This window comes from Brienomyrus brachyistius, chromosome 12, assembly GCF_023856365.1.
Source record: "Brienomyrus brachyistius isolate T26 chromosome 12, BBRACH_0.4, whole genome shotgun sequence".
In the NCBI taxonomy this organism is placed as follows: Eukaryota; Metazoa; Chordata; class Actinopteri; order Osteoglossiformes; family Mormyridae; genus Brienomyrus; species Brienomyrus brachyistius.
The window spans coordinates 1,211,541-1,232,425 of NC_064544.1; the positions used below are offsets into that span (position 1 = coordinate 1,211,541).

Below are 20,885 nucleotides of genomic sequence, written 5' to 3' on the forward strand. Positions count from 1 at the left end.
TTGACTTTATTGATATGTTGTGAGGTTTGAAATGGGCACCGTTGGGGGGAAAATTGGAGCATTTTTCACGCTGAAGATTTTGCCCAAGTTGGGCACTAGCTATCTGCTGAGGCATACCCCCCCCAAACCCCCCACGTCAGCCTAACCCCTGGTCACAGAAGCCTGAATTAAACCAGTTTCATACTTGAGAACAACTGAATCATGACTAATATATGGTCTTCTACAACGTCCTGCTTAAATGGACATCAGCGAATACATGGTCTGTCTTCAGATGTTAAGACCAGGCCAGGTGACAAGACTGTAGAACAAGGGCTGATTTTCAGTATCAAGTCCTTTTTACCGCTGACATCAAAAGCTGGAGCATCAAACCGATTTGAAAGTGTTACTTTCAAAAGCACATGGTGATGGGCTTTACTTCCTGGTGCGGAAATCGATTGAGCAGCCCTGGACACAGACGTGCCTGGAAGAAGCATTAAGCTTTTCCCTGTCCTGCTGACAGGACACCTCCACCCCATCGCAGGCTGCTGCTTCTTTGCCCCCCAAATCAGAGCAGAAAGTCTGCTTTCAAAACATTACAATTAAAAAGTCAGCCGCCTTCAAGCCAAATGAAAATCGATCCGAGCGAAACGAAGCTGCAAGCGTGGAGCGAGGACACCACCCCCCACCCTGCCTCCCCCAAAAGGAGAGCAAATCGCTCACACGCTTGTGCCCAGTGCCCTCTGAGCGCCGCTCTCGCTCGACTGCATGCCCATTAAGTCCCTTAATAGCTGCAAACGAGGTGGCACCAGCGTAACATCCATTAGCGATGCTAAGGCAGCGCGGAGACGAGCGAGGACGTCGGTGCGGCTTTAATGAGACCTGGGGTCAATCACCCAGCCAAAATGATTCATCCTACTGATCGATGCTTTTGTTTTTTAATTGTGACACACAGCAGACCTGAAAACACAGAGCTCGCTTGCAAATAAGCCGCCGATTTGTCGGCAGGACGGTCTGCAGGAACGCCGGCAAAGGTGGAGGCATTTAAGGAGGCGTCCACCTGCTCACTCGCTGGCGCCAAGCCCACCTCACCGCCTTAGCGTGGCTTAACGTTCCCTGGCTGCGCCACAGAACCCAAGATGTCGGAGAAATCACAACTTGAATAATTCCTTTTACTTTATTTAGACGACACTAACACAGGCTCTCCGGAAGGTGCTCCGGATCAATAGTTTAAGAACCATTTAGCGTTAAAAAAAAAAGAAGAAGCATAAAGCACAGTAGAGAGACAAGAGTTAAAATAGGCATTTTCAGTGTGCCTGACCGAAATAAACGATTAAAGATTCAAGTATTGTTCGTAAAAGGGGTGTAACCACCAGGGGGGGGGATCAGTTTGTGTCCTGAAAACATGGAGGCACACAGGAATAAGAAAGAGAACCGAACACTGTTAGGATTCCGTTAGTATAACTGGGATATGTTATCCATGTATGGCCATTAGATGGGTAAGGAGTGTAGCTTAGTCATAGTGTAGAACAGCTTAGTCATGGCGCAGCCCGCATAGCCGGACGTGACTCGGCGGAAACAGCAGCGGACGCGAACACTCAGGATCTGTGGCCGGGGCGGGCCTTGCGGCGAGCGTACGGGGAGATGGGCGTCCTGGCCTGACGCTGCCTCCTCATCACATAGCCATCCTCCGCCCTATTCCTCGGGAAACAAGAGCTGATCTGAGGGGCCGGCCTGGCGGGCGGGAGACCTGCTGGAAGAGATGAGACAGTGAGGGGCACCGGAGGCAGCCATTCCACACCCAATGAGCGTCTCTAAAAACAAGCTAAGCTAAGCCTTTATAATTAATACAGCAGGTTAGATATTGCTTTCAGCCACGTGTAATTGAAAAAACATGGATGCTGCTTTGAGCAGCTCAGAGTCACTTTGGGGTCCCTCAGTGAAGTGACTGCTTGTGGCCACAGGGGGCCCCCAAAACTCAGGGGCCCCTCACAAATAGGTGGTTTGAAAGACGGAAAACCGCCCCTGCTTGCTGCTTGTCCCCTGGTTAACGAAGCTGTCTCCTTTGACAGTAGGGTAAACATGGAGCGAATTACGATGCCACGGCGCCCCCCCCATTTGCCGCAGTGTGTCCTTGGTTCACCATCACGTTTGCGGCATTTGTGTATGACCTACTGACTGGGGACTGGGAGAGGCTGCTGTCAGTCTCCAGCAGGAATATTAATGTGCCACTCAGTGTTCATGGGGGGGGCAGGGGCACACCTCATATCTTCCTAGGAAGTTAATCAGAAGCTCCTCACTTGCATTTATAAACGGGCACTTGTGAGACGATCTGTCCTTATAAAGGTCAAGGTCGAAAGGGCAGAGAAGGCAGCTGTTTGGCTCAGACAGGTAAAGAATTAATTCGGCGCAAGTTCTCTGGACACCCTGAACTAAAAGGCAGCGCAAAAGTCTGACTTAACACCGAAAAAATGCGGAAAAAATCCCAGGGGCTGCAGAAAAGGTGACTGGGATGCCTGGGACATTCATCCCTGAGTAAGATTTTAATTGTCTTCTGAGGACAAGTTTTAGCGACTTTAATTCCCCATACTGCCCTCCAGCATTCAGAGGCTTCGGCTTAAATCTCAGCCAGGATCTGCTGTTGTACCCTTAGGCTGCAAGCTGATTTGGAATACAGATGCACCATCAGAACTCTCTGCACGCTAAATGGAATCCATCAGCAACCGAGGGAGGAGGAATCAAGACGGCCAAGAACCGGGGGGGGGCACGATCGAAGAACAGACACCCCCCAGTAGGAAAACTCACCTGCAGGAGGGTATGGGTTCCAGGGACCGGCATAGCTGAAAAGAAGGGGGGCGGGATTCTGCTGGAAGAATTGGATTGGGCCGGCATAGCGATTGTTGCCGTGCATGAAGCTGGACTGCTGCCACGGCGACCAGCCTAGGTGACAGAGGGGAGAGACTGATCAGCTATACGCTGAAGCCCCGGTGGGGAGGGGGGCACTGCGACGCAGGAAGCCATCTCCACAGCCCCTACACAGGGAGCGTTTTGTTCTCAGCCAACGAACATTTGAGTAATTATAGATAAGCGCACCCACTAGGTGGATAAAATGCGAAGGGTCAGATCCAAAGCGCTTCTCTTCGGTGTCAGTGAGTTCAGGCCGAGGTTCAGACTGTTCAGACAGTGCTGCGCGTTCAGCTTTAAGAGCCTCGCATCATTTACGTCATTTTCACTTAGCAAAGACTATACAGCAAAGCACAGCTAAAAAAAAAAAAAAAAAAAAAAAAAAAAAACCTTCAGGCTGAGTATCTTGACATCCTGTAACTAAATACTAGCCCTCACTGTCTCCCATTTTCCCAGTAACCTCACTGGTATTTAACCCTACTTCTGATGGGGGGGGGGGGGGGTAGCTTAACATTTTTGGCAGAGTATTTGCTTGGAAATGGCAGGACTGGGCTGAGGGGGTCTCTCTGTAGGAATCTAGGAATGGTGCGTTTACACGCGGACCTAGGCAGCGACAGACAGACACACACACACACACACACGGGTGCAATAAACAGTAAACTACTAGCATTTTCATCCTATAAGAGAACAAACTTCATTCTGAAGTATACAGCTCTCAGAGGATTTCCTCGACGTCCATCATTCAATTCAAACACGTTAAAACAATTCTCCAAGTAACACACACAGGCTCACCAAACTCAAGTATGATGAATGATAAACATATTGTCACCTCGTTCTACGTGATTTTAATTCTAGTGAACCCAATAAAAAAAAAAACCTAAATAGAAAACCGGAATAATAGTTTCCCGATGCATGTTCTGGCAGTGGGCGTGTCCACAGAAGTGACAGTGGGCGGAGTTACAGCTCTGTACCTCTATAAGGATGTGGCTTATATCCAGAGTGCCGAGTCGGGCCGTGAGTCTGCTGGCTGCTGCTGGAAGGTGGGGCTCTTACATGCCGCTTTACACCCCGGGAGCCACTTTGGGACCCTGGGGGGTGGGAAGCATTAGGGGGGGGGGGGGGGTGCAATTGAGATACCATGATATAAACAGAGAAAAACAGTTACAAGGTCAACAGCTAAGGGCGACTTGCGAGGCGCAATATCTGGGGGCGTGTGACTGGCTTCCTCACGGCCCGCTGAGCGTGTGCAGGCTCCACGTTTAATGGGAGTCACTGGGCTGACAGGTGAGTAAGATACATTGAGTGAAAATGTAATTCCGCTACAAATGACAGCACGTTCTATAAAGCCTGCAGGACTGCGGGTAAGAGGTGGAGGGGGGGGGGGTCACAGAGGACGACGGGTACCTGGGTCCTTCAGGGATGTGAGACGGGGCGTATCCAGTACAGTAATGGTCAGCTGCTGTCCTGCGGTCTCACCGGGGTCTGGGGGGGAGAGGGGAGGGTCTCCATTTAACCACCCGAAAGGGGTGGGTGGCGTTTAAGGCTTTTATCTTCTGTCATACCAAGTTCAGGGAAATGTTTAGACAGATTGCACACTAAGGGCGTAGTCACACTTGGCCCAGTTGCCAGTCGCATCACTGACGTCTGTGTTCTGTGCTCAGCCGCTGTTAGAGACTGAACCGAGCTCTAGCTCCCCTCTTCAAGTGATTAAGCCATCAAACCAGTCAAACAAACTAGGCTACGAGTGTCAAACGTGCGCGCCCAGCCGTAATCGCGCTCACGCTCGCCCCCTACAGGTCGCCTGCACTCACCCGTGCTTTGGCCTGGCTGGTGCAGTTCCACGCCCCAGGCCTGCGCCGCATGCTCCAGCAGCAGGCTGCTGATGCGCCGGTGGGCGAGGGCATTCCAGTGCACGCCATCCCGGACACGGTGCTGCAGCAGGAAGCGGAAGTGGAAGTGCAGGTCCAGCACATCCAGGCCGTAGGCATCCGCCAGGGTGGCGCTGAAGAAGTTGGCCTCGATGACATCGTGGCGCAGCATTGACGCCAAGTCCTGGATCTGTGGGAAGGGGGTCGACATTTCTCTGTGTGCGGCCTGATTTTTACATGTAGATGTATATGTCATTGAATATACGTATGCCATTTTCGCAACAACCATTTTACCCTATGTTTACCAAAGTGGAACATTGTTAGTCTTCTTTTATTGCCAATTTTCTTTCATATACAGCTCTGGAAAAAAAATTAAGAGACCACAACACAATTTTTTGTTTCACTCATTTCTCAATTTATGGGCGTGCATCTGTGACAGCAGTCTGGCTCCTCTCCGTTTCTCATTATTGAAGGGCTTCTTCCTGGCTTTATTGGACTTCAGTCCTGCTTCTAGGAGCCTGATACACTCTCCTAGCAGAGCACCTCACACCTGCACTTAATGTTTCCCATTCCCTTTGAATGTCGCTTGATGTCATGCCCTGATTCATGAGAAATTCTTGGACAAATTGACGGTCATCTCTGCCATTAGAAAGACGCTTCCACCCTCTACCTATCTGGTTTCTGGTCATTCCCAGTGCCTCACGCTTCACCTTATCCTTGTGTACTGATGTCTTAGAAACTTTGAGCCTGAAAGCAACCTGCCATGTAGCCTTCTGACAGCAGAACCGGGATTAAACCAGGATTAAACCAGGATTAAGTAATGCAGATCCTTTAAAAAAAAAAATGGAGTGGTCTTTTTTTTCCACAGCTGAATTTATTGTTTCTTTACTTACGTTATCCTTGTATTTCTTCCCATGATCTATCAGACAAAGAAATTTCCCCCACAGCAATCAATCAAGTTCTGACTTATATCTGACACACATCCTAATGCTCTTCTGTTTAGAATCACACGGCTCTGGCTCACGCCCACCTCCGGCACGAGGAAACCCCCGACGATCCTCTTCCCCAGAGGCATAGTCATGTTCCAGAGCACAAGGCATTCCGGGTGAAGGACCCTCTTCAAGTGTGAAAACAGCTTCTGGAGGTTCTCCCGGTAATCTGGGGCCCAGTTCCGGCTATACCTGCCGTAAGACGGTTAGACGTGAAATCTCCCTGCTGGAGTGCCGGTCTCAGGAGCCCCAGTTACATGACAAGGAGCAAAAACACATGCATCACCTACCAATGGTATTTATCACCACTCCAAGGTTCGCTCCCTGTTGGCCAAACAGTCACTACACTAAATATTTACAAGATTCTGAAGGAGCATGTTCTGCTAACTAACTAGCTAACAGAGTTCTGACTCCACTTATTAGCTATTTATTTAAGTTTTTTAAATATTTCAGGGGGACGGGGACGGCGACTTTTTAGAAGGCCCCAAGAAACAGCAACCCTGCCCCTGGCACCACCCAACAACAGCACTGCACCCAACCACATGGCCAACTGCTAGGTTACCCCGATTCACATTTACACTGTGTCAAAAGGGCCTCGGAACAGTATTAGTTCATCACCCCAGTGATCGGCCCTGCTTGTCCAAAACCGTACGTTTAAATCCCCCTCCAGTCCTCAGTCGGACACTGAGTCAACCTCCTGGTCTATCAGCAGGGTTGTCTCTCATCACTATACATAAATTCCACGGGTATGGGGGGGTTGCTGCCACAGTCAGAAACTCGGTTATTGGGGGGCCCAGAGGCGGAGCGATATCGGCCGAGTGAGCGGGTTCCCCCCTCAGCAGTGTTCGAAATGCTCGTCTGTTAAAACGTTTCCATCTGAGATCTGGTGAGCCGATCTTAAACGAACCTTAGTGTTCAGCTGACGAGAGAAGCACTAATTCCCGTGTAGAGACTCAGGCATTCCGGACGGGAAAGCTCAACTGAGGATCAAACTCTCATTAACCCCACTCAGCAGGCAAGTGAAGCCAACACCGTCATCCAAATCCACGGAGCTGAAGGCTAGAAATGCAGATGCACTTAATATACAAAGCTCTAGTAAGACAGATCCCTTTCGTAATAAACAGAAAATAAAAAAGATTTGCTTAAAAACCAGAATGTTTTATTCATACAGACGACAAGATAAATCCATAATCTAAACTGATGCTCGTGGATCAGATACTGGAACTGAACAAGCAGACTTTTTATTAAAAATGGAGAACAGAATTCAGCGCTGAAGTATGTCTGGCACACGCTGAACCCAGCATAAAGTTTGGCATACAGGCCACATCGGCAATATTCCAAAAACGGCTGGTTTTCATGTGGAGACAACAAACCGCTAAACTATGTCCAACACAGCACAACTTCAGCATCCATTCACAGCACAGGCTGCGTGTCGCTCCTCCCGCAAGCCTTAGCAAACCTGGGTGACCTCAGATACATTTACAGTACCATGCAAAAGTTCGAGGCCGTCAAAGAAAATCTTTAAAGATATTTATCTGGGTGGTATATTCACTCAGAAAATCAAAAACAACAGATTTAACATTATAACATATGCAAATTAACATTCAAAACTAATAAGAATTCCTTCTGCTCTCCAAAAAGTCACTGATATCTTGCTGGACGGCTAGATGAACACTTCTTTGATTCCCAAACTTCTCCTTAGGGGCTATTAGTTAAAATTCTCCACCAGCACAATTAATAAACAAACTTAATTCATTTAACTCAAAAGTCAAAAAATACATTGGTGTTTTGGACAGTTCCTGAGGCTTAGAAACAGACAAGCTGACACACTTTCATAGACATATTATAGGTTTTACCCAAACATTGCAAATCATCTAAACATTTTTTGCCCAAGACTTATGTACAATACTGTACATTGCTAAATTACAGCAGGTTCTTGTAGTATAAACAGCACAGCATAAAATAGCTGACAGTGACCTTGATTAAAAACAGCCCATCGATGTCATGTAATAAATGTTCCCATTCGCTCTCAAACCGGGTCACCACTGGCAAAACACATTCAAGGAGCACCAAGGAACGGCAGGCACTCGGAAAATCCAAAGAATCTTATCGGATCATAAATTAATTATAATAATATTTCTTAATCACAGGCTTTTAGCAGAAGCATCACTGGAGATTTCCAAAAAGGGGGAGATTAAACGTTTTCTGGGGGGGTGGGTTCTGAGTTTAATAAAAATTAATTAGAACACACTTTTAAAACTAATTAGTGTACATTGATTTGGTGGGGGTTAAAGCCCCCTAGACCAGCCCCACTGACGCCCATAACTTTGAGCCAAACCCTTAACAGTTGGGTAGTGAATCAGCCTGACTCCCAAAAGCCAGGTCCGATACTTAGCCCTGCTAAATGCTAACATCATATTATACATGGATGTATGGATCGGCTTCGACCGACATTTAATTGGAAGCGTTACCTGGACACATCCCACAAGCAGGAGTTGAGTATGAGTACGTCCGGTTTGAGGCTGTTCTCCAGGTCAGCCAGGATGCTCTCCATGTAACAGGAGTAAATGCGTGTAATGAAGTAGAAACGCAGCAGGTGGTGGTCCGAGCGGTACTGCCGCACCTCCCGGTACCCTGTGCCATTGTGCATCGTCTCCAGCTGACCACCCTCCACCAGGGCATCCTGTTCGAAACTCATCTCCCCCTGGGAGACCAGCAAGGGAAGACATGGAAGAGAGAGAGAGGAGGGATAGCGGTGACCAGGAACTGCAAGAAGACTGATCACCCCTCTGTGCAGTAGTGACTGTACAGAACCCATCCTTAATTTATTTATTTAACCGATTTTCTCCGCATAAAACTTTTTTGCTTCGTTCTCCTTCACCTTATTCCTGAGCTGAGACTGGGATAAATAGGCATCCTTCTGCAAGAGCAGGACCAGGTCCTTGTAAACGGAGCGCTGGACTGGAAATCGGGGAGTGGGGAAGAAAGACCGCAGGTTGACTAGTCAGCATCATATCTGATCACCATCCATCCACAGCCATCGTACTTACTGGAGTCCCCCAGCACCACAACAAACTTGTTATGCAGAAGCCGACTGGCCTGGCTCTGGGTTACCCACTTCATGACGTCCATGTGGGGTTACTGCGGAGGGCAGCACGGCATGTAAAAGCGCACACCGTACACGGCCTTGGCATAATCATTATGCCCCATATGCACGACTGAAAGGACGCGCTTGTGCGCTTCTGTTTGAACAGCTGCTTCATTTAACTCAATTACAGTCTTTCTCCGATATATTCGTATATCATTCTGAAAATGTAATTAATCGTTAGGAAGTCCGTCGTATTTCCTTATACTCAACCCCAAGCTCCACATACCTTTTGTGAACGAACACTATATTTTAAAGGGTTTTTAAATAAAGCCAAATATATTGCTTGTGAAAGCTGCTGCCGACTTCCCTGGCCTCCACGGGGTATTCCCCCCCCCCCATTAATGCACAACGTACTGCTTCCGCCAACATGCGTTACCTGCTTTTTCAGGGTTGCTTGGGGGGGTCATTAATATTCATAAGGAGAGATACCTGATTGGTCAGTGAACTATGCCAATATGGTAACGCTTCTCGTGTACATTAATGAGTTTTCCCGAACCACCTTGTAAAACTGAAAATTCACCTTGGGAACTGATAGCAGCTCCTTCACACCAGCGAATTTTGCGCCACACTTCTGCTCAAGCCATCAACAAATTTTTACCTTCACCCTCTGTTCCTGGTCAAATTTTACCGCCGGCACCCATGGCTAAACCACCACTAGACTTTTTTCAAACTGTCGGACCATCTGGACATTATACAGCTGTATATGGTATTTCGATGGTATTTTGAAACGCAACGCTATTCTAGTATTTCTCGATAAAGTTGATGATTGGTGAATTTTCGAATGAAAATACCGCGCCATACCAAAAATACCATAACTATCGTAGTATAGGGTATTACCGTAATACTCCCCAAGCTGAGCCAGTAGACCCTCCTGGTTGTCTCATGTTCTTATCTAAAGTCAATACGACATAGGTGGGTTATCTGTAATATATACGTTTTTGATATGTTACATGCAGAGCATGGTTAGTATGTATCGTCTTAATCTGCATTGCATGCAATATAGGATATCTGTCTTTAAGTGTGTTTTTGTGAAATATTTCATTTTAAACTCCCTGTTTAAACTGACTGACCTGGACTTGTTTGTGTTAAATCCGCTCACCATTGACGGTGAAATTAATTAAATGCAGTGATACTATTCGGTTGTGTTAATTTAGGATTGCATAAGGCCGCTGCTCTCTTCCGTTCTGCTCTGTAGTTTTAAAAGGGGCCTACGTATTTCAGCTGGCGTACCTTTCCTTTAATAACTATGATTAAAGCAAATATTTCTGTGAGGTCGGTACTCAGCCAAACAAATGAACAAAACTGCATATAATCATAATAATGCGTTGGTGAAAATAACAGACATCCGGTTTTCATTACAAATCCCACTACTGCATGTCTGCAATATTAATTTCCTTAAGAAAAAAAGCTTATCGGCGTCTTCTGTATGCTGTTTTTTTTTCCGTGGACGCTTTTCATTTTGTTTTAAAGCTTCCTTGTTTGCTAAGTTTATCCTGTGTTTCTTATAGCTACAGTTTTCGCTAATTTTGAACAGAAGCGCAATCAACTGCGTAGTACTACAAATTATTTTTGCTGGAAAGAAAAATACAATATATTCTTAAAACCATAACATTTTGCTATCCTTGTTGTGTTCCGACGGATGACATTATTTGATGTCAGGTGTCAAGAGCCATATACATCAAATACACAAAAACGATGATTTTTCAGGTTTTTTTATGTGTCAGTGTTGTACAACAGTCAAGCTGCCAGGGCTATTCAGGAATCAATACAAACACAGAGAACCGCAAATCCTTCTGCCTAAAGCGCAATTTACGGCATGTGATTTAATCACCTGCACTCGTCAAACATAATTGTAGCACTTAAGGTGGAGGAAGCAGGAGATGCAGCAATGCTTCACGCTGCTTCATAGTCCGATCTGCCCCAGTTCGGCTGCAGTGGGTAATCTGCCCATGCAGGCAGCGCAGGAGAAGCTGAAAATTAACGCCAAAGCATTAATAACCGGCTCCATCTCCCTTCTTAGCCACAGTGTCCAGTCAGTGTGACATTTCGCCTCGGAGTATTTTATTTTTGGCGCTGTGGTAATGGACCAGAATATGTCCGGAGTGATAAATCTGCACCCCAAGTCCATCCCTCACTGCAGTGTAATGCGCTCACCGGGGCCTGGACGCTCCCAGCATATTATCCCCCCCCCCCGCAAGATAAGTGCGCCGGGTGCAAATACCCCATTTACAACAGGCAAAAACCCATTACGGAGCAGACGCCTACCAGCAGGATTGAAGTCACTTGCGCGTATTTGAACACTTACGTATCAGGCAGTGTGACTCTATAATGCTGTCAGGTAGTAAGTACTTTTAGACAGCTGTCCCCAAGGACCTTGCAATGATAGTCTAATTTGTTACTTGGTATTGTATCGGGATTAATGAAAAATTCCCTTAAAAATTAATGTATTCAGAGACGACGAGTCTATTCTTCCATTATCATACTTTTGACATTGAGCATTCATAAATGGTAAAAATGTCAGGTGTAGGTGTTCAATTCTGCCCTGAAAACAGGTGCATCAGAAACAGCTCTAGAGGGGCACATACTTTTATCATTTTAAGGGTCACGGAAATATTAATCACATCTTAATTACAACCAATGTCCATTAGAGGTCATTATTGTCTTGCATTATTCGCGTCCCATCCAGGCATTTGTGTCTCTTAGCACTGGATAAACAATGGAAGGATCGATGGACTCTTACGGAGCGAAACTTGCTTTAAATGTTTTTCTCATCACACAAGTAGTTATAACATCTGAATATTCCGAGGCGTTTTTAAGTGAAAGTTTATTTCTTTGTCCATTATTTATTACTCGTACCAGTGTTTTCAGCGTCCTTGGAGGACGCCTCTCTGGCTGGTTAAAATACGACACATCGGGAAAGATCTTGCCAGTCTGAGAGCTCATTCGCCTTCCACCTGCAAGAGGTTTCTTCATCCCGGTGGGAACAGCGAAATAATTCCTGACTTTAACAACATAATGTGGCAGCCTATGAGTTCAGTAAAAAGAGCGACGCAGCGTAGAAGAATGCCTTGCATGAGAATGCAGAGTAAACGATTTGGACGCCGTTGGCTGTCGGTGAATGGACGGAGTAGCACATGGAGACAGTTTGCGTAGGGGGGGCATGGCGACAGCAGGTCTCAAATCTCTGCCATCGTATATAAAGGATAGATTTGAAGCTATTTTCCTTAACGCAAAATATAAGCAAATGAAATTTCCAACGGATTCTTGTCATGTAACTATTAGGTCTATTATTATTATTATTATTATTATTATTATTATTATTTATTGTGCCAGACACTTCTCTGAAGTGCAGACATTTAATTCTTGGCTGTAATTAGTCCTAGGACAAAAAAATCACGTTACGGGAAAATACACAACAATGGCAATTGAAGATGCGAGGAAAATCAGCCAAGACTTCAACCCCGTCACCACGTGTGGACGGCACCTTTCGTTACAGCAGAAGGTCTAGGCCGGAGGCATCTGCACTGAGGTAGAGATACTCAAACGATGCTGCGTGCCAGGCTAATCAATATTAATAGTAAAGGATGATTCGACGTGATTATTCCCAGCATAAGCTGTTATTACGGTGCACTAGCTCGGTCGATCTGACTCAAGATCGCCTACATACATATCTTCTGATGGACGCAAGGCATTTTTCTAGTCCGCTTAAAGTAACGGAGAACAATTCGGTAAACATCAAACGACAAAGGCGTCAAAAAGTAAAAAGACTCAATGAATTATCCCAGAAGTTTCGCTTTCGACGCTGTAAATGTTCTCTGGCTGAATGAGTTTCGTCGGGATAAAACGTAAATTAAGCACTGAAGCCGTGATTAACCAAGAAGACATTGTCCAGCAAAAGTATGAGTAAACGGAACAAACAACAAGACCCAACTCTTTGGCACCTTACATATACATTATAAAACAGACAAGATGATGCTAAAGAAATGTATGTGGCGCTTGGATTAGTCGGGAAATCAGATATAAACGTGACCGGCGCCAATGAAATCCCAATCCATCCGCCTTTAGTCTCAGTCCGCATTTTCCTCCTTGCAGAACCGCGTCGTTTCGCAAATTGCCTAGGAGGGGACGCATAGTCCTTTGGCGTGTCTTGCCATTTAAAAACCACCGTCCCACACTGCCCCCTGCTGTTGGCCTTGTATGGGTTTTATAGTGCAAATAGGCTGACTGCAGTCCATCTGGTTGTGCTGTCCTCCAACGGTCATTTCCGGAATGGGGATGAGGATGCACTTGGCTTCACACCGGGGGCAGGCCTGGTAAAGGAGAATCAGACAGAGGGCGATGACTGCAATGACCTCGTTATCTGCAGACTTCCCTGCTCTCCTGGGTCTCTCTCCTAGCATTCCAGGCTATATGGAGCTCGTCTCGGCAGAGACCGGAGGATTACCGACTTTCTGCTCTGACCACCAAAGGCCAGGCTTCGTAAACATTGTTAAGACCGCATGACATCAAGGGCGTTTTTGGTTTTTGACACTGTTCCATGTCAGGGAGAAACAGGCCCCGCAAATTGATTTCTGGAGAGCAGGAAAGCCAGAGATTTGAGCTCCGTGTTGTGGAATTTGGTGCTGGTGATACTGTGAAGATTTATCGGATGACAATTAGGCAGCCCTGGCTAGCTTAAGGTTGGCTGTTTCCTTTACACATGAAGCAAGATGTACGTAAGCGTTTCTCATCTTCTCCTCTGCTTTGGTTTATGGGTGGGCCCTTCAATCAAGTTAAATGGACGAATTGCCCCGACAAAGAAATTTAACTTAATCCTTGATCTTGGGGCGGCTTTAAAGCAAGTCTCTTATTAAACAAAACACAGAAAATCAGGTACTTACTTAAACGGTGGAACGGGTCTGGAACGGACAAGAAGACGAAATGCAATGAAAGAAAGAAAATGCTTCTGTAAGGCATGTGTGTAAATGCATTACAGATGTATTTTGACACTTTCATGTTATGTAACTGCTGAATTAAGTGCTCTAAAGTGCTGGCACCTGTTTATAGCAATTAAAAAATAAACTGGACGCATTCTTCCTTCAATTCAATATAAAAATCCTTTGAGTGATAAGGATTACTATTACGTGACAACTGAGGTCTAATACAGAATGTGGCTGATTAACAAACATTACATTAATGTAGTTTTGCATTTCAGTCATGTTACAGGCACTGTGCATCAGCTTAGCAAATACATTTGTTCTATAATAATTTTACATAATTTGTGCCATCATTCAGGAAAATTTCCCACATTCTATCAACCATAGCACTTTGAAGTTGAAAATTTAATTGGTTAAAGTACTTCTTTCGCGTCTATAGGCTGTGAGTGATACCTGATGTTCCCTGTATGGTGCCAATAGCAGATGAGATGATGCTTTTTATTTCCATTAGCATAAGTATACTAGAATGCTTATTTTCAAAGCGTGTGCCTCAGCAGGCTAAGCCTCTGTGCCTGTGACCGGAAGGTCACCGGTTCGAGGCCAGCCTTGGCAGAATAGTGTCATGTCCTTGGGCCCATGAGCTCAGCCCTTAACCCCCAGCTCCATGAGTGCTGTTGTAGCTGCAGCCCTTCACTGGCAAGCTCACTCTCACCTATATGTGTGTCATGGAGAGCAAGATTGGGTAGGGGGTCGATAAAGTGTCATTATTATTATATTCCAACATGCTCTCCTTTGAAGTGTACACACAGTTGAGACGCTTGGGGACTGAGCACAGGGAGTTGAAGGGCATGTTTGACTATTCTACAAAGAGTGGGACTCAAACTGATGACCTTCTGTTCAAAGGCACAGAGGCCTAACAGCCAGAGTAGTTGTTAATCTGGGTTGGGTCCCACCTGAAAATGTCCGCGGCCTGCGGACTCACCTGAGCGCCTTGAGGGGGGGCAGGGCCGACACCTTGCCCACCTGTTTGGTCCCCACGGTCGGAGGCATCATCACCAGCAACTCGCCCGAAAGTTTGGGGGACACTCCTCGGCTGGGGTTGAGCGGCAGCGGTCTCTGGGGCGGCGACGGCGATGGCATGGGCCGCAACTCTGACACCAGCTGCGAGGGATGGGACCCAGCCATTGCGTCAGTGTAGCAGGCATGCGGCTGGCTTATTCTGACACTTACAGCACCACAGAGAAATGCCGATGAACATTTTACTGTGCTATAACGACTAGTGGAATACCTATTGATCCAGATTTAAAGCTTAAAGGCATTCTATAGCAGTATTTTTTAATTATTTAAGAACTAAATGCATATAAAAGCAAACTAAACAGAGACTGAGAGGAAAATCTTTCCATTAATTCCTGAAAAGGCAGTCTGTTAACAAAATGCCTCTGAAAGTCTTGAGCCCTGACTCATGGACTGCAGACAGGAAGTGTATAGTTGCTCACCAATGGGGCACGAGATGGGATCACTGGGAGGGGCTTCCTGGGTGGGCTTAGCTTCTGCGCGACCTCCGGGGATCTGGCGGGCGCAGCTGGGGGCTTGCCCACTGGGATGGGGGGGCAGGGGCTCTGGGGTTCCCGCTGGACCCGAGGGGACGGAGCGGGGCGTAGAGGGCGGACGATGTTGATGGGCTGGTTGCCGTTGGGAACAGGAGGTGGCCTGAGGGGAAGGACCTCTTTGCTGGTGTGGGGGAGCTGTGGTGGTGGTACATGGGGAATGGGAAGGAGAGAGTGATTGACACAACCATTAGATAGATGGATGGATGTATGTATGGATGGATGATAGATCGATCCATGATCCTGAACAGAAGAAGCAGGTTGAGAATGGATGGATGGTTGTATGGATGGATATTTATGTTTTATATCACATAAAACGGGGAGTATGAAACCATACCGTCTTATTTCTGTCTTGTACAGATATACGATGTGTTTCCGATCAGAAGCACTTTCTGAGTCTGCTGGCTTGCATAGTAAGTCCCCCTTTCAGCTGCACTCTCAGAAAAATACAGTCCTCACCACTTTAAGTCATTTCTGCTGTAGCGCTGGAAACACGCGCAGCTCATATTTCCTGCAATGAATGTTTCCCGAACGTACTTCAGAGGGTAAAAAAGAGAACTGGACTCGACATAGTCCATCTTGCTGAAGTTTTCATTAAATAGACCAGCCATGCTCATCCGGAGGTCTTTAGAGAGCATGCCTCAAAGCGACGCACGAGTCCGCTCACAGACAGCAGAGTCTCTCTGCAGGCCCGACCAAACTGCTGTGCACTTCGCTCTAAAATCTCACAACAGCTTTTTATCTGAACTGTGCTGATCAGGAAGAAAAAAGATTGAAAATGTATGATGAATAAGCACACGGATCTTTCCGAGGTTTTCCACTATCTTCTTTTCTATTTCTTGACACTGAGTTAAAATGTAAATTACTTCTGCAAGTAATTTATGTTTCGGCCCAAATGTAAACTAATAAAAGAAAAAAAAAAACCCCGAGATGCGATTTCACCTGGTCGGCCGTTTCAATGCGACTTAATCACTTCTCGCTGTGGATGGCAGCGTGCTTGATGTGAGTGCCTTCCCTGTCCTTCTTATCTCCTTCCACTGATTCGGAACAACTGATTTTAAATTAGCCAATAGCGGACCTGACAAGACATCAGCCCGGAATCTTTGTGTGAGCGGGAAAAAAAAAACACAGGAATTAATAAGGAGGATGTGAAAAGGGATCCGTGGGCAAACTACACAAAGGAAGGAAGGGGGTTTGTTTAATGACTGTTCTGTATCATAAGCACCTAAGTGTTTATCTGAGGGACAAAAAACAATGTCCTCAGCCCTGCTAGAGTAGGAGTGAATATAATGGCACACAACAACAAAAAATGTTAGTTATACCATGTGACTGAGAAGCAGAGAAGCATTTTTTTCTTAGACATCTCAGGATGTTGATATGACTAATGGTGCAGAAAGCGTGGGTAAGTCAATGGGGTTTATATCCTGAAGGTCTTTGGTTTGAGACCCTGTGCTTAGAAACCCTTTAGGAAAATGCTAGTTTGGAAACGAGAGTCACATTGGATATTATAACGAAAACAGACACTGGCTTGTACTCCTGCTTCTTTGCAGGACCTGCTAATGTTTATTTTTTCATCACGTCTTTGCTTTGGTCTGACTCCTCCAATGCTTGTATTTACAGAAATTCACTCTGATTGCAGAATAAGGTCTCTGTGTCTCTGCATTCTTCCCACGCGGGTACCAGAGATGGCGGTTCGGCGCTCACCTTCTTGGTGTTGTTGTTCTTGCCTGAAGACCCCACAAGCTTCAGGTGGAAGGCCGGGTTCAGGTGGCCGTTCCTCACCTTCTGCTCGGCCGCGTCCTTCCTGCGAGACCAAGAGACGGGAAACTCTAGAAATTCTAGAGCCACTTTCCGTCACCCGAGTGGATTTCTGAAGGGTGTGGCTTTGAAATCCCGCTCTGGGATCCTATCTGATCATCCTAGGAGAACCGGATTCCTGTTGACGGCTTCCCATCATGCAAAGCTAGATGACAGGCAGACAGAAGTGCGGCCAAATCGCTCGCTCTCCACCGCTCGCGCTCCGAGAGCATGATCACGTGGCGTAATAAGTCAGCGCTGAGCACTTCATCAAAGCAGTGTCCCACTGCCACAGTGCCGGAAAAAGAGCTCACACACTGTGCCCTTCAGCCACAGGAAAGAAGTTTATCATAATAACATAATGACCAAGGCGAGCATCACCATTGGGTGTTTATCATAATGACATAATGACCAAGGCGAGCATCACCATTGGGTGACATGGTGACACTGGGCATTAAGATCCCGCCTCCACTCTGAGTCAGGTGGGTTTCCACTGGGTACTCCGGTCTCCCCCCACGGACCATGTGTGGGTACATGTCACTACACTAGACAGGCATCCCGTCCTGGGTGCACGCCTATTACCCAGACCCAGATAAGTGGTTAGAAGATGATGGATGGATGGATGGATGATTATCCTGAACCAGATAAGCAGTTAGAACATACATAAATGGACAGATGGACGGATGGATGAATGGATGGATGAATGGATGGATGAATGGATGGATGATTGCCCTGACCCAGATAAGCAGTTAGAACATGCAGGGATGGACGGATGGATGGATGATTACCCTGATCCCGATCAGCATTTAGAAAATGGATGGATGGATGGATGGATGATTGCCCTAATCCCGATCAGCATTTAGAAGATGAATGGATGGATGATTACCCTGAACCAGAAGATGGATGTAGCCTTGTAAAGCTAATTAAGAAATAAGAAAATAAACTTTTTATTTTTCTGTGAACTAGTTATCATTCTTGGGCTTTGTTCTTCAGACTGTTAAGCACTACAAACACCAATGAACACACCACGCCTGGTGCCACCCCACCTCAAAATAATAAAAAGGAGATACGCATTATTTAATTTTCCAAGCAGAACCATATAATAAATACTGTGCAGCTCGGTCACGCCCTTGTACGTATCCGGGCCCTGATCGCCATCCCATTATAAATTTCCTGCAGGTACAACTGACCAGAGGGAGAATAAAATGAGAAGGACGTGACAACTGCATGTACTTACATATTAAACATTCCAGTCAACTGAAAAAGAAAAATTAACTACAACCAGCAATTAAAATTCATAATACATTTTACACTGATGATCGGGATGAATGCAGCTGAAGCAGTGCTAGCATGTTAAACATCTCTCGCTTATCCAGTGAGGGGCAGCTTTGCTGTTCCGGGGTCCCCATGCAAAAAGGCACCTTCATTAGTGTAGTGCCTGTTTGTGGCCAACAGGTGGCGACCAAACCTTGGGGGCCCCACATGAATGCGTGGTTGTAAACACCGGCGCTGTATTCAGGGCTGTCGATACCCTCAGCCTATCCCGTGCGGCACAGGGAAAGGCATGTACCCTGACAATACACTGTAAGCGGTTTGGACGGGGAGAGGAAGATGGAGCACCCAGAGGGACACTAAGCAAACACACTGAGAGCGAGAGCGGGGCGTGAGCACTTGGCGGCCTGCCAATCCACCACAAGCTCCCTGTGATAAATGGTTCATAACAAAGCAGAGTTCCAAAACATTTGCCCTTCAAAATGATGAAATAATCTTTTTATGTATCAAGGTGTCAAACTCTCAAACATCCCAGGAGCTCAAAGCCGGGAAGACTAGAGCATTTGGTCTTCTGGTCTTTGAGGGTGTTGCTCAGATTAATTGACACCCCCCCCCCCCCACCCCGGTGACTCTGAACGCTTATGCTGGACCCTCCAGAAGAGGATGCTCCACGTACCGACAGTCTTTGAGATTTTTCTCCCTCTGCGACATCCACTTGTGGTAGGGCGAGGTCTTAACCTTACAGCAGCAGAAGACGATGAGGACGCTGGGCAGCAGCACCAGGAATGCAAAGAGCAGCCCCACCACCAAGCCCAGCTGACCTGAGAGCAGCGGAGAGAGGCATTCAGGCGCAAAATAGCTACAGTCGACCTCAGAGCAGCTCGACCAATCAGAAGGGTACGGGACGTTGACATGACAACCGGCCGTGTTGCGTATTGCCTGCTCTGTTCTTAAAGGTTAAAGGGGCGTTCCCTGTGAGGTGCCCGCAGACTCACTGTCGTACTGGACCGGGCCGCTGTCCACGCTGCCCCCCAGACCCGGCTTCTCGCAGAATGGGGGGGCCCACCCACGGTTACAGTGGCAGTTCCTGTTGCTATTGCACACCTGTAAAATAAGGAATAAAAGTGGAGGAGTCAAGATACAAGAGGCCGGTATGCAGACAAGGAACCGATGGCATAATATTTGGTTTTATTTACTGCTTAAAGTCATACAACATTTCCTTTAAGGCGCTAAAAATTCAAAACAACTGGGGTTTCATAATATGCTATTAAGCAGCTTATCCTTTTCTGCTCAGAAGGGGGCGCTCTTTTAGGACAGTGTGGCCCAAACGCCTATCATAAGCTGTTCAAGGATGAGCAGCTACTGCTGCGCCAAGTCTGTGGCTCTGCGTCCGTAGTCCTGTATCCGTAGACTTTTGTGTATTCGTTCACATTTTAAGCTGTGGGGTGGGGGGGGGGTGGGGGTGGGGGGGGGGGAGGTGCTGCATTCATCAAGGCTTTGACTGGGGAGTGGGGAGGTTGAGCTCAGAGCCTCCTCCCCAGGAGTATTACAAATCATAGTTGCTTTCAGAGACAAGACTGTATTCACCTGCCCATGCTAGCTGTGCTCGCAGCTTAACAGGAATCAAATGAAATGCAAATAAATAAATAAAATATAGGGAGTGAAAAACGAAAACAGCAACAGCGGGGAAAAAAAAAAACAAACAGGCAGGGAGGGTGACGAAATAAGCCTCGTAATATCCATGCCGACTCGCTGCCCTTTGAATGTGGGTAAATAAAGCGAGAAAACATATGAAGACGTCCGGGGCGATTAAGGGGGCGGATTTAGGGACACGGCGTAAGCGGCAGGGTGGGTGTAGGGGCTCAGGAACACTTTGAGGGGGCTTAGAGGAGTCGCGGAGGTTCAGCCAATGGGAGAGTCCGTCCGTGTTAATATACGCAGCAACCTGGAGGGGCATTTTAGGGATTTATGAGTGTGAAATCACGTCTGTCTAAAGAGAGACCCGGGAATGCAGACGGGACGTCTCTAGCTACTGGCGGAGGGGATCTCTCAGGGATTTTTCCCGCTGAGAGACAAACACAGGCCTGTGATGTGGCTTCGATCCTCCCTGTCTCCTCAAACGCGAAAGGCAGGCTTGATAAGCAGTATGAATCGCACGCCATAATCGAGTCAATGAGATCATCTTTAGCGACCGAGGGCAAACACAACCCTCTTTATTTATGAGGGTCTGCATGCTTGTGATACAGTTGGAATTTAAGCTGGAATTTAATTTTCCCCTAAAAAAAACTCATATGTTGACTGCAGAACTAAGGCTGACCCCTTAATCAGCACATCAGCTATGCGTTTTTAAGAATCTTTATCATTTACATATAAATTAAATTTGTATCATGTTGACAAAAAAAGTACGA

General features: G+C 46.7%; 2 protein-coding genes across 8 annotated transcripts in view; both read right to left on the reverse strand.

Annotated features, from left to right (window-relative positions):
- Positions 1 to 1,139: 1,139 nt before the first annotated feature.
- Positions 1,140 to 10,439, reverse strand: fam113 (family with sequence similarity 113). Of its 7 annotated transcripts, XM_048971581.1 has the most exons (11): positions 9,956 to 10,439; positions 9,723 to 9,777; positions 8,788 to 8,878; positions 8,619 to 8,698; positions 8,209 to 8,441; positions 5,779 to 5,929; positions 4,692 to 4,938; positions 4,285 to 4,362; positions 3,852 to 3,968; positions 2,782 to 2,916; positions 1,140 to 1,729 (listed from the first exon to the last, which is right to left on the reverse strand). In XM_048971581.1, the coding sequence occupies exons 3-11, from the start codon at positions 8,867 to 8,869 to the stop codon at positions 1,575 to 1,577; spliced, it is 1,278 nt and encodes a 425-aa protein (XP_048827538.1). In that variant the 5' UTR covers positions 8,870 to 8,878; positions 9,723 to 9,777; positions 9,956 to 10,439; the 3' UTR covers positions 1,140 to 1,574. The 7 variants fall into 7 exon arrangements, with proteins under 7 accessions (XP_048827538.1, XP_048827537.1, XP_048827536.1 ...); XM_048971580.1 differs by lacking the exons at positions 9,723 to 9,777; positions 9,956 to 10,439 and adding an exon at positions 9,484 to 9,708; XM_048971579.1 differs by lacking the exons at positions 9,723 to 9,777; positions 9,956 to 10,439 and adding an exon at positions 9,406 to 9,708.
- A 142-nt stretch (positions 10,440 to 10,581) lies between these two features.
- The window catches only part of LOC125705160 (disintegrin and metalloproteinase domain-containing protein 33-like), a 97,488-nt gene continuing 87,184 nt past the window's right edge, over positions 10,582 to 20,885 (reverse strand). The window contains exons 18-24 of the mRNA XM_048971567.1: positions 19,473 to 19,581; positions 19,154 to 19,298; positions 17,113 to 17,212; positions 15,298 to 15,546; positions 14,784 to 14,962; positions 13,766 to 13,783; positions 10,582 to 13,195 (exon numbers count right to left, since the gene is read on the reverse strand). Of these exons, the coding sequence (XP_048827524.1) occupies positions 13,144 to 13,195; positions 13,766 to 13,783; positions 14,784 to 14,962; positions 15,298 to 15,546; positions 17,113 to 17,212; positions 19,154 to 19,298; positions 19,473 to 19,581 (852 nt within the window). The 3' untranslated portion in view covers positions 10,582 to 13,143. The remainder of the gene's footprint in view (positions 13,196 to 13,765; positions 13,784 to 14,783; positions 14,963 to 15,297; positions 15,547 to 17,112; positions 17,213 to 19,153; positions 19,299 to 19,472; positions 19,582 to 20,885) is intronic.

Coding starts and splice junctions, on each gene's coding strand:
- fam113 (XM_048971581.1), bottom strand. CDS start 8,869: ATGGACGTCATGAAGTGGGTAACCCAGAGCCAGGCCAGTCGGCTTCTG. Junction 8,442..8,618: donor AGTCTCAGCTCAGGAATAAG/GTGAAGGAGAAC, acceptor CTGGTCTCCCAG/GGGGAGATGAGTTTCGAACA. Junction 2,917..3,851: donor TAAGCCACATCCTTATAGAG/GTACAGAGCTGT, acceptor TCTGTCACCTAG/GCTGGTCGCCGTGGCAGCAG.